The 13,305-nt window shown below is 36.6% G+C and overlaps 1 protein-coding gene across 1 annotated transcript in view; it reads left to right on the top strand.

The window, feature by feature from the left end:
• The window catches only part of SNTG2 (syntrophin gamma 2), a 234,876-nt gene that overhangs the window by 186,359 nt on the left and 35,212 nt on the right, over window positions 1–13,305 (top strand). The window contains exons 11-12 of the mRNA XM_071547809.1: window positions 3,023–3,061; window positions 11,701–11,817. Of these exons, the coding sequence (XP_071403910.1) occupies window positions 3,023–3,061; window positions 11,701–11,817 (156 nt within the window). The remainder of the gene's footprint in view (window positions 1–3,022; window positions 3,062–11,700; window positions 11,818–13,305) is intronic.

Genomic DNA, 13,305 nt, shown 5'->3' with positions numbered 1-13,305 from the left:
ACTTTCTCAAGGTTTTGTGTTTTTTTCCCCAGTATATTCTAATGGTGTTATTTAAAAAAATATTCATAAATACCTGAGTAGCTCATAAGCAGGTAAGCGACAAGTTATGTTGCACTCGTTCCACTTTAAACATTATTTATGGTTTTTATAAATCAGTCAAGCCGTTTCACTGGAGGATGGTAGAAACTTAAAATTTGCACCAACATAGGGTTATTAATCCAGATTGTATTTATGCCTTTTACAGCTTTTTAAGTTGTACATGTTGTAGTGTACAAACCTTTTGTTTTATTCCTCCATGTAAACATATATCTAAGTGATACTCTGTATTGCAGTTTGATGAAATTTCTGTTTGATATGGAGAGATTTATGAAATAAGACCTTTGAACATGCATATATAAAAAAGAAAGAGGATTGAAAAGGCCTTGCTTTCTTTACATAGCAGAATGTGGTGTACACATAGATGGAAACAAAATCCTTGCGTGTAGGAAGCAGTATACAAATTTCACTGCCTCAATGATTATACAAACAACTCTGTCCTCACGGTGAGAACACAGAATATTTCTTTTCTGCTGGTTGTTTTTGTTGTTATTGTTGTTGTTGTTTTAGATGCAAAAATTTCCATTTAAAGTACCACAGTTCAAACTGTTGAGATTGTAAAGGGAAGTCAGTAAGGGTAGGAATCAAATCACCTAAACTTAGCCAAGCAATAAGCAATCATATGGGATACTATTACAGCTAGAAAAAAAATAGGTGCCTGTCAAGATCCTTCACTTTGACTATTGTCTGGAAAGCGACTATAGGCATATTATGTGTGAGATAAATCCCAGCCTGGGAGGTATTTAGGTTTAGGTAAACAGTTCTGAACCATTTCATCTCCATTCTGTTCCTACCCTATATGTATCCATTTAGAACAGAGTATAGGAATTACAATTTGCTTAGGAGCTTCTTTTCAAAGTTGTCTGCAGTCTTTGCAGATCCAGGTTTTTTGTTTTAGTTCCTCTGATGTCTCCAGCTGCCATTACTGTACTGCAGTGCTGAGAGCCCATGCACTGCCAGAAAGGTAAGTGTATCCCATTTGGATTCCTGTCTCTCTGCACCAGCTGTAAAGGGGTGCAGAGAACACATGGTGCCAGTTGAAGTGGAATACATACTTCTCCCCTCAGTCCCATGACACAGGAACCTAATGTGATATAGAAGATCTTTCCTCTCCCCACAGTTACATCAGGGCTGCAGCTATCCCTGATTTGAATAGAAAATGAGCAACGACTGTGCAGTGAACAGCTGTGGAGTCCAAAGTGTTCTGCCCTATTGCCCTCACCAGTGGGAAGCTGAACTGGTTATGAGAGTGCTCTTCACAATACTCAACCCTCATTGTACAGAAAAACCTGCATGGCCAGTCTCACACACTTTTTTTCAGGCACATCTCAACCTGTTTATTTGCACTGGTTTGTGCTTTAGTAATCTTATTATTCAGTGTGATTCTGGACACTTGCAAGGAAATATTTTCTGTGTGTATAACATAGCTTCTGTATAGTTACTTTGTGTAGATATTTGTGTCTGAAGCACAGGAGAAAGTTTGGAACTGAATACGGGCAAGGTGTGTCAGCATTTTTACTGATATTAAAGGATTCCAGGTGCCTTTTCATTATGTCCTGCTCAACTGCTCTAGCAGGATTAAGCCTACAAATGAATCAGACTGCTGAGATCTGCTTCCTTCTGCACACTGGGTATGTCACCCGCTTGTTTTAACTAAGTTATAGAGTGAGGTTCTTGAGTTCTCGCTGGTTTGTTACTGACAGGGTCCCAAGGGCAACAAGAAGTTCTGCTCCCTCTTCCCCCCACACCAGTGCTCCACGCCCCCTCTGGGACAGTGCAGGCATGCAGCCTGGGGCCAGGCTGTGGTGAGGCACACCTGTGTGCATGACTTGTGAGGAACCTTGCTGGGGCCACTTAGCAGGTGAATTTTAGTTGCATCCTCATCATCAGTCTGTGCCTGTGCTATGCTGCAGATGCCAGGAAGTGCAGGCTGTGACCTTCCTCTGTTGTGGTAGTCCCTGTTCCTCCTCTGTTGTGGCAGGGAGGTAGTAGGGACCATGGCAGGGCCACTCCATGGGCCTGGCAGAATCTCCCAGCACAGTCCAAAGTGACAGCCAGGCCTGGCAGATGTCCCAGGCTCCCAGCATCTTGGTCACCTCATCCTCAGACCTCAGTCACTGCCCTAGATTTCTTTTGCTCGTTTTCTTTGGCATGTGCATAGATACAGATTTTGGTCTTCTTATCAAGCCTTTCATTTCTTATAAAATAGGCTTTTGGATTCAATGGTCCTTTGGAAGTACTCATCAACTCTAGGACAGTTTTCACCTTACACCTTATATATATAGGGGAGTCTATTTTTCCAGTCTAATATATTTCTTTCTAGATTCTTATCTGTACTTACTAATATTGCACTTTAAAGTGTTACACATACACATATATGTCAGGGTTTGTTTACCTATGCAAACTATGACTGCCAGAGAAAAGCCAAAATGAAGTCTTTGATATCTAAACGAAGAGAGAAAAAGAGAGAGATGCATCTTCATCTTGAACAGTAAACTAAAATGAAAGCCCATACAATTTTCTCTTCATCTTTCAACACATCTTATACTCCATTTTCTTCATTTCACAAATACTTAATCACAGACCTCATTTGTAAATCTAGCTAAGCAATTGTTTAACTGAGACCTGAAGCATCTATAGTACAGTATATTTTCACTCAGAGTGGCAGAGTTAAATTTATACATGCAAATCTTTATGAAGGATTTAATGAAACTCTGATAAAATGTTCTTGTCTTTCAAATCTTGGTTTTGTAAATTCAGTGTAATACTAAAACTCTAGTATTTAAGCACTGGATGATTTAATTTCTTATAAATATAAATTGCAAGTATTAATACAGTAATCAATAACTAAGTCAATCACTGCTAATTGCATCACAGAAACTCTTCAGCATATTAATAACTCTGTGTTCTTCCATCTCTGTCATAGATGAAAATGGCAAATAAATGCTGTTCTCCCTCAGACCAGGTAAGACTTCCATTATATTATCCATTTTTTAAATTCTTCTGATTACATTGTTAGAAAATTTGTAGAGCTTGCATGTGCATATCAGTCAGTTTTAAAATTCTAAAACCAAGTTTTCTATGGTTTGAAATTCTGAAATTACCTACTAAATATAGCAGATTCTTACTGTTCTTACTAATATACAGTAATGAGTAGAATTCTGCATTGCAAAACTAAAAAGTGCATTAGATGGAGCCATGAAATACATGAGAGAGGGACAGTGGAACTCCCAGCTAGGTCTTGGAAAGCACAGTATGTTTGCATGCAACACTGCAGCAGTGAGTCTGTAAACTCTCGATTGACATCACATAAGGTGCTCAGATAGCCAAGGAGTGAAATCCAAATCCAGTCTGTTTGGCATGTCATGCTAAGCAGACTGCATTTGCCATGACTGCCTTTTGGAGCTCAGGAGCATGATGATTTATTTCTTCTACTCTGATGAGACAAATGTCACAAAGACAGATGAATTTACTGCATTGTTACTTCTTGTAACACTGCAAAGAGTTTTTTCATTTATTTTGTAAAATACAATAGTAGCATTTTCCAGGATAATTCATGAATTCTGGAAAAGACTCTAAATTTTGTATTATAAAACAAATGAGTTTCACTTACATCTGCTTACATTGCATCAATCTGACATTATTACTCAAGAACAAAGAGCATAATCCCAGCTGTTTTCAAAATACTGGGTTTGTAAATTATAAAAGTGAAAAAATATACGAGGTGTTTTTTATAGTTTTACTACAGAAATTAATTATGGAGTTTTATTGCAGAAGTCAAAGACTGAGTCAAAAAATTCTGCATATCAGGATCAAATAAGTATTTATTAGTTTGACATATTCTATACTCTTTCAACATCACCATTGCATCATCTTACTTGTACAATGTACTTGAACATGTAGAGACTTTTCTATACTAATTAATAGGTAATAATAAATAGGTAATAATAAATACCTATTCCATATAAGAAGGGAGCACTTAGTCTTCACTGACAATCTCTCTTCTGAAACCTTGTGAGTGGATGGACTGCAAGATGGGGAATGGGAGAGCAAAGTCCCTCACACCGTAACTTGAGATCAGGTTTGTGACCACTTGAGGAACGTGACCATATACATAAGTCAATGGGACCTGATGAGGTGCATCCCAGAGTCCTGAGAGAATTGGCTGGTGTAGTTGCCAAGCCACTCTCTATGATACTTGAAATGTCATGGCAGTCAGGTGAAGCCCCTCATGAGTAGCAAGAGGGAAATACTGCATCCATTTTTAAAAAAGATATGAAGAAGGAAATCAGGAAATACCAACATGCCAGCTTCACTTCTGTTGCTGGGACGATCATGGAACAATCCTCCTAGAAGCTGTGATAAGGCACTTGGAGGACAGGGAGGTGATTTGAGACAGCCAACATGGCTTCACCAAGGACAAGTCCTGCTTGTCCAACCCTGTGGCCTTCTATGATGGAATGACTATATCAGGGAACAAGGGAAGGTCTGCAAATGTCATTTATCTGTATTTCTGTAAACATGGTCCCCCACAACATCCTTCTCTCTAATTGGAGACATACGGGTTTTGTGGGTGGACTGTCCAATGGATAAGGACAGTTGCATCAAGAGGATAGTAGACAATGTCTCAGTGTCCCGATGGGCATCCGTGACATAGATTTGGTACGTGTACCCTCCGCAAGTTTGTAGACAACACCAAGTTCTGTGATGCAGTTGACACACCCAAAGGCTGGGATGCCAGCCAGAGGGACTTGGAAAAGCTTGAGAAGTGGCCCCACAGGAACTTCATGAGTTTCAACAAGGACAAGTACCAGGTAACCCCCAGTGACAAAACAGTCTGGGGGATGAATGGATTGAGAACAGCCCTGCCAGGAAGAACTTGAGCGTGCTGGTGGAGGCTGGACAAAACCCAAGTGCACATGACCCCACTGTGCACTTGCAGCCCAGAAAGCCAAGCATGTCCTGGGTTGCATCAAAAGTAGAGTGGACAGCAGGTCAGGGGAGGTGATTCTGCTCCTTTACACTGCTCTTGAGACCCCCACCTAGAGTGTTGCATTGTGTTCTGGGGACCTCAACATAAGAAGGACATGGACCTATTCTAACAGGTCCACAGAGAAGGGCCAACCACAAAGGTGATCAAAGGGATGGAGCACTTCTCCTGTGAGGAGAGACTGAAAAAGGTGGGGCTGTTCAGCCTGGAGAAGCAAGGGCTCCAGGGTGACCTTATTGCAGCCTTTCAGTACTTAAAGGGGGGTACAAGAATGATTGGCAACTTTTTAGCAAGACCTGTTGTGATAGGACAAGGGTAATATTTTAAACTGAAAGAGGAATTATTTGGCTTAGCCATAAGGAAGGGTTTGGTTTTTTTTACATTGGAGTGATAAAGCACTGGCATGGGCCGCTCAGAGAGACAGTGGATGCCCCATACCCAGAAACATTCAAGGTCAGGTTAGTCTGTAAGCATTCTGATCTAGCTGAAGATGTCCCTGTTCATTGCAGTGGAGTTGACCTAAATTACATTTAAAGCTCCTTTCCACCCAAACTATTCTATAATTCTGTGATTTAATTACTCTCTTTGCCCTGGCATTTAATTATTAATTAAACTGATATGAAAAACAGGTGATTATGATTGCCAGGGGGAAAGGTATTTAATTTGGATATCTTTTTGCATGAACTATCTACTGCAATTACTTAAGTAACTATTAAAAGTTATCAGTTTGGGCACACATAATGAGTTTGGTTGAAGAAAGGAAGACACTCTTCCTCAATTTTTAAAAAGTAATGAGGACAGTCATACAATCTATCAGTAGCTACATAATTTGATTTCCTAAATAAACAGGCTAGTCTCCATAAAGTCCCTGGATATTCAGTGCAGAAAATTGTTCTGTTCCAGAGAGTTGTTCAAATATGCAACTTGGTATCAATGCTTTAAATCCTCCTTTATAGGAGCCACTTCTGCTATCTTGACTTGCCTCTTAGCATATCATCTGAAGTAGGTGCCTAAAGTTAGGCAATAAAAATCTATCCCACTTTTTCCATTCCAAATATAAAGAGAAGGGACAATACAATTAGGACCTTAATTTGAAAAGCTGAAAATTTAAGGTAGAATTGATAGCAAAAAACATTTATTCTCTGCCAAAAAGTAAAAAAAAAAATAATAAAAAAATGAATTAGGGCAGATTAAGGAAATAAAACTAACAAGTGCAGAAATATTAAAGGAGCAAATGTGAACAATTTAAACTTTGTAGGTCCTGTGCAAATTCGCTTTAAAAGCAACCAAATTGTAAATCTTGCAGATACATATATCACAAAGGCATCATATAAAACTTGTCAATGATAACTGAAAGCAGAAGAGGTTTTGTTCTGTCCTGTGTTAATGGAGCTTATTAATGTCAGTTTGTACAGACCTGAATAGCTCTTATTAAAGTAATTGATTTAAAATTTAGAGAAGGATAACCTTAAGAGATTGAAGGTCACTTGAAGAGCTGCCTTGAAGTAAAATTGGTGATAGCTTCAAATTTGTCTTTGCTTTTGAGCGTGGACATTCTTGAAGAATTAAACATGTCCTTAGAGTTTCATTACTGTGTCGCCTGCGGTGGGTTTTCTTCATTGCTTTCAGAGTCCAACTTAATCTTTCATAAAGGGACAAGGTTGGGTGTGGATAGGTTTCATTCAGATAATGTTTTTCACAGGACATTAACAAATTAGGATTCAGTGTTGTCAAGAACATAAAAAATGTATCTGTGGGACTCAATTTGCAAGACATACACACTGCTGGATTGCTCTTTATTTTTTATTAAAGGAAATTGGGCAATTCTCTCTCCGTGTGTATGTAAAAATACTTGCAAGGTTTTTTGTTTTGTTTCCTGAATCTTTTTATGTTATCAAGACTCAAACTTTTATCACAATTATTTTAGGGAATTTGTGGCTGCAGATTACGGAAGGGCAAACATCATGGCTGTTAATGAATAAAGAAAGAGAAGTTGTCCAGTTGGAGACTATTCAATTTTACTTCAATCTCTGTAAAGAAATTTGAAATAAAACAAAATACATGTATGAAGCAGCAAGATAAAAATGAATGACTGCCCTGAAGGATTTGTCTATAATAAATAGTGACAACTAATCTAACTTTCTCCTGTGATCATGTAACATATCTTACGGATGTGTGACAGGAAGTTGCAGCAACATATGTTGATTCCAGCAAGGTTTATGGCAATTCTTGACATTACAATATTTTAACAAGTATTATATGGATTTGGTAGTATAGATTTTGTTGAATAATCCAATCATATGTATAAATGGCTCACTTTGAAAACTGACATATTCACTAAAAGTCCTGAAGAGTTCTGACCTGGATCTAGTTCTCCTGACAGCTGCCTTTATAATGCATTAGCAAAAGTAAGCCTACTAATTGCGAGGACGTAAAGCTTTAAAATACAGTGTTAGAGATATGAACGATCTTGACATATTCAAGAATGCATCTGAAGAAAAAAGGATGATGCCAGTAAGGATGGAGCATATGTGCAAGCATAATCAAGTATATGTGAGAGACTGGGAAAAACTAAAGTTGGTACTGGAAAAAGCTTGAAAGGTATCTAGGGGTACAAATTATTCTAGGAAGGTTTGGTTTGCCCTCCTTTTCTTACTATAACTTAGAGAGGCCATCCCAGATAGCCCATACCAGCAGAATTCAGTCAGATAGAAATAAAAGGAAAAACAACAAGTTCATTGTTATGAGTTATTATTATGGTTTATCATTACATCTGCCTGTGGTAGTCAGGTACAGGACCAATCAGCTGAGGTCCCAAAAACCTGCATTTGGTTTACCTTATATTCATTTCCCTCTCCTATTTCCCTCTTCTAAATAAGGAACCCACCCACACTTTATTGCTTCTCCATTGACCCTTATTTTTTCTGATTTTTACATGCTAATTTGGTTAATTTGGCCTTAATTGGTGATACCACCACAACTGTCTGTAAGGCAGTCCCCCTTTTCATTATATTTTGTCATTCTTCACCCATTCTTAACTACCCTTTAGTGTATTTTCCCTGCTGGTTTGTCCCCATATTGCTCTATCAGTGTAGTTGCAGGCGAGCCTTCCAGCTTCTCCATTCACTTTGTGTGCACTGTCCAGCAGTTTCTCCACTGTTCCCTTGTCAATTTAACATCAGGCCACTTCTGGCTGATTCCTTCATGCTGTAACAACCATGTCTCCTTTGTGGCTTTTGAGAAAGCGACAGGAACTGTGGGCTGTACCTGACTTACTGTAAGACATGCTAAGCAATCCTTCTGCTCAGCTATGGCCTTGGCAGGAATAGTGATTCTGATTTTGTGCACTATGTTTCCAAATAGATATCAATTAGGGGTTTTCCATGGCCTCTGTGGACAGGCTGAAAGAAAGACAAAAGTATGAAAAAAAATTGCAGGAATGGTAACTTTGTGCTTAGAGAATAACATGTAAAGCAACAAATAATAATGCTACAAAAACTGCGTGTTCTTGTTCATGGATTTTTGTTCCACTTATGAACTAAATAAGCTTTTTTTACTCTTCCAATCTAAGGTCAAAATCATTTGAGTCTTTAGTGGATAGGGCAAAAAAGGAAATCTTAAATTGTGATTACAACAAGAGCAATTCATGTTTGCCATGAGAAGTACATTATTGAGAGAATCATCTATTATTCTAGAATAGATTATTGAGATAACTGTGAAGCCTCCATTATTAGAGGACCTGAGAACATTAAGGAAGCATTTTTTAGAAACAGGTATCATGTGTACTGAATTTTGGAGAGGCTGAATTCCTAAGTTTCTCAGAAGCTTCTTTTCCACTCTGATAATTATGCAATCATAATTATAAATAAGAAACTTTTCAAATATGAAGGATTTTGTCATTGTTCCTCACAGCACAACTGCTGCTGCAGGCATGCCATGAAGAAACTCTGCAGCTACAGTTTAAAACTTTATATTTTTGGGGTTTTTTTGGTTTTGTGGTTTTGGGTTTTTTTTAGTTTTCTCAAAGCAGAGAAAAATATTTTTAAAAATATAAGATACAACAATAAAATTACTTTATCCTAATTGTTAGTCTGGAACAGTTAGATTCTTGCAGACTACAATTTTATAACTTACACCTGTAGAAAGGGAGCAGGACTAAATATATTAAAGCATAAAGAGACCACAGATAGAATTGAAATATTCCTTGATGATTGTTATATATTTATTTATATGTGAGTTCAGTTTTTAATTTTTTAACCTTTGGTGAGCTAATATGCAGGGCCTCTGTGAGGTAAAGAGCTACAGTTTGAAATGATTTCTTTTTTTATTTTCTGCTTCCTAGGTGTATATTATTGTTGTTATAGTATTGCTAAAATATAAAGCAGACATATAAGACAAAAAGAGAAGAAAGTTATGAAGGACCTGAGCTTTTCATTTTCACTTACTTGGTTTTGTTCCTGCTGCACAAATAGTGCTGCAGATCTAGTATAATATAAGAATGCATAACCAGGGAAGCAATTTACTGGTGGTACCTGTCTTCAAGAGAAAGTTTTGCACTTTGGATCCTAATTTGAACAAGAATGCTGTAATGAATAAAGATGAGAGATGTCAAATTTACCAACCTCCTTGTTAAAACAAGCAGGCAAAGGGTAGAAACTACTATTGTTACCCAAAAGGACTCATAATCCAGATTTTGCACCTGCAGACAATGGCTGGAACAACATACGAATTCAGATATATACTTCTCTTCATAGTTCCCTTCAGATTCATACAGGTATCTTGCTGTTCATGGTGTTCAAACTGTGCTCAGCTTGGATTACAAATTTCATTCTTTAGTTAAAGCACATAAACATTTGAGTGTTAAATTTCTAAGTTCCTCTTCAGTTCGCTTTCTAAAGCATTACATTTTGAATAGTAGCCGTTCAGACATAACTGAATGCAACTGATATACAATGGAAACCATTAATGCAATATATCAAAACTTAGTGTTCTAATTGTATTTTACTTTCTATTTCATTTTAGTTAATCTTTATGTATGTGAAAGGACTACTTACTCCCTTCTTCTTCCTGCCATTATCTATACTTTTCAAAATGTGCCATCTACCATTTGCTTTGGAAAAAAAAAAAACCAAACCAAAATTACTTCTCATTGCTTTCTTAACTTGGTATTGTTCCAGTGTGCCTCATGGTATGCCACTGGTTCTTAACTTGCAGGTCAAGTTCACATCTCTTGTAGATTCTTACCCCACTTTAATTACGTAGGTGCACTCGCCTGTTCTGATACGTCATACATAGAGATCTACGTAATTTTCTTTCTTCAATTCCCTCTGGAGTGTTTTGCATCATTTACTTTTCATAACTGTATAACTAAAAGAACTATATGCAAAGTGTACTGACAGCTTTATTAAATTTAACACGTTAAGTTTTTTGTCATTGCAGCATCTAAATGCGAACTGGAAGGGCTACTGTATTTATTGTGCTGTTTCTTAGATCTCCTTAAAATGTTAATGCTGGAGCTCATTAGAATATTGAAGAGAAGGATTTTCTGTATGAACATATTGGTTTATTATTCATTTATTTTTAAATTGATTGGTAGGAGACATTATTGATACATTACATACCAACACTACAAAACAATGTGTGAGGTTTTCATGGTAAAAGAGTATGAGCATTCATCTATATTAGCTAGTGCTTTGACATTTCTGCCCCTGTGTAACTCATTACTGCCTGTAAATGTAGCCTTAATTGAAGATGAGCAAGCTTATCAGCAATAATTGTACGTTCAGATTGGTGACTCACTCTAGATTTAAATACCTGTTTCAAAAGCAATATCCTCTTAACGTATGCAAAATGGAGCCTAAAATGGGGTTTGCTTGTTATTTTTCATGGGTGACTACATTCATGATATTCTGCTACCACCCCATAGCATTATTCCTTTATAAATTTGCATTTACCTCAAAAAGAAAGCATGCAGTTTTACTTCTTTATTTTACTTTTTCTTAGCATTAAATTATCTGGAAAATAAAGCCATGTATTTTAATACTGTTAAAGTTCTGTAACCACTGAAAGTGACATCTAATTCTATGACAACATAAATGAGATAATCTGTATATGAAAAAAGTATAGAAACTCTGAAGGATAGTAAGTGTGGCAAAGACTTTGTAAGTAGTGGACAACATGAACCTAGACAAAGCTGTTTGAGTTCAGATATATTTGGTGATTTGTTCAGATGTATTTCTTTAGAGGTTCAGGGAATAAAATTTCAGTATGTCCAAGTTTTGACACTGCTATAGATAATGTAGGATCATGGGTTTTATAAATTGCCTGCTGAACTACTGTACATGTAGGTTTTCTGCTGTCTCAAGCGAGAGTCTGCTTTGAGATACATAGGTAACTTTTAAAACTCATTATTTCAGGTAAAATTCAGACTACCAGTATTGTAAGTTTAATTCTCTTCAAGGACTCCTGACGCACTGGTGTGATACTGTATGCTTCAAGACTATGGAAGTGGTGGGAAGGCAAATGTGAGGTGTATGATGCATCCCATTCTAATAAAACCACTCTTATGATCCACTGAAAAATAGAGCTTTAATTTTCAATTACTTCTTTTACAGGTCATACACATGGGATGGGTAAATGAGAGACTTGAGGGAACTGATTCATCTCAGCTCTACAAATTCAAGTTTCTGGCTCTGAAGGGTTCATCCTTCTACATTTTCAGCACTCCACCGGTAAAAAAAATTAATATTTTTGTGGCATTTTCATTGTAAATGGATACCTGATTGTTATTGCCTGGGTTTGTTTTCTTATGTCAAGTGAAGTTGTCAGATGAGATTTCAAAATAAGTTAAAGCCATAGATGCTACTGAATTTCAATGTTAGCCTCTTTCAAGGTCCTCTGATAATCTTACTCTACCTGGATAGTTTAATGAATTCCTAGTGAGAAGTGGTTTGCTTCATGATGTTTTCAAGGTCATGTTTTTCTTTGGTTGATTAGGCCTGATATTTCTTATTTATTCTAAGGTATTTGTAGATGTAAATTAGTTGGTGGTTACTCTGTTTTTTTAAAGACAAGATACACCATGAAATAAACCCCCATAGTATTAGTAGGTACTTGTGGATTTTTCACATAGGCAAGAAATTGAAATGTTACAGAGGATCCAGTGGTAAGTATATAGTCTGAAAAAAAATCTTGCTTTGATAATTTACATACATAGTAGCAATAATTCTGTTTCACAACAGATGACTTATCTAATACTTTTCTAAAACTTAATTTAAAAGAATGAAACAGAAATGAGCTGTAGAATTCTAAACTGTTAAAAGTGACCTGTATTAATCCCTTCTTTCTTTTTTTTTTCCAGATAATCTTTGCTTTTAACAAATCAAAAATAATAAAATGTGGAATTAGAATGCAATTTCAGTTATACAACTTGCTTACAGTTTTGCTCAGAAAGTGTTCAGTCTTCCAGTTCTGTTAGGTGATCCAAAGAAAATCTGACCCTTTATATGTTTACTGTCTGCAGTACCTTTGGGAAATACATACTTTCAAAAGTTATTCACGAACCTCAATGCAATGCAATAAGTAAAATTTACCCTCTCTCTAGATTGAAATTCTTAATCCAATGATTCCTATTAACTTCAAGCATTTTAAAATAGACAGTAGTATTGCTTTTAAAATAAGACATCTGGGAACAGCAGGGGTTTTCCCCCTCTGACAACTGGGGATTTAATATGTTAAGCTGAGGAACTAAAATTTGATTCAATTATTACAATTCAATTAAAATGTAAAACAATGCAAGAATATTAAACAAATAAATAACACACCACATGAATGTTTTTCATCTCTAAATTTTAATTAGTTTTCTCAACCTGGTTTTAAGACTGCTTTTTGATATAAGTATCCATCTACATTATACTAATTTGGGATAAACAACTTCATTTGCCATGTTCAGTACTCTGCTAAGAACAGACAAGCGAGGATGACTGTTTGATAGTGTTAATACCATGTTGCTTGACAGAATCTGCTATCCTATGTTGTGTTTCTGCACAATTTTTTTTTTTTTTTAGAAATGGTGGCTTTCAAAAAATGAACAAAAATGCACCCCTTTGGTCAATGTGTTATGTCATCCCAATACTATGATACACGAGTGAATGTGACAGTCTTTAAATCATAAAAGCTGTTGACCAGCTTTCTTGCTCTTCGATCATTCCACAAGTTCC

The sequence above is a fragment of the Pithys albifrons genome, chromosome 2 (genome assembly GCF_047495875.1).
Source record: "Pithys albifrons albifrons isolate INPA30051 chromosome 2, PitAlb_v1, whole genome shotgun sequence".
Classification (NCBI taxonomy): Eukaryota; Metazoa; Chordata; class Aves; order Passeriformes; family Thamnophilidae; genus Pithys; species Pithys albifrons.
The sequence above is the reverse complement of the archived record's forward strand: the minus strand, read 5'-3'. Positions and strand labels throughout refer to the sequence as shown.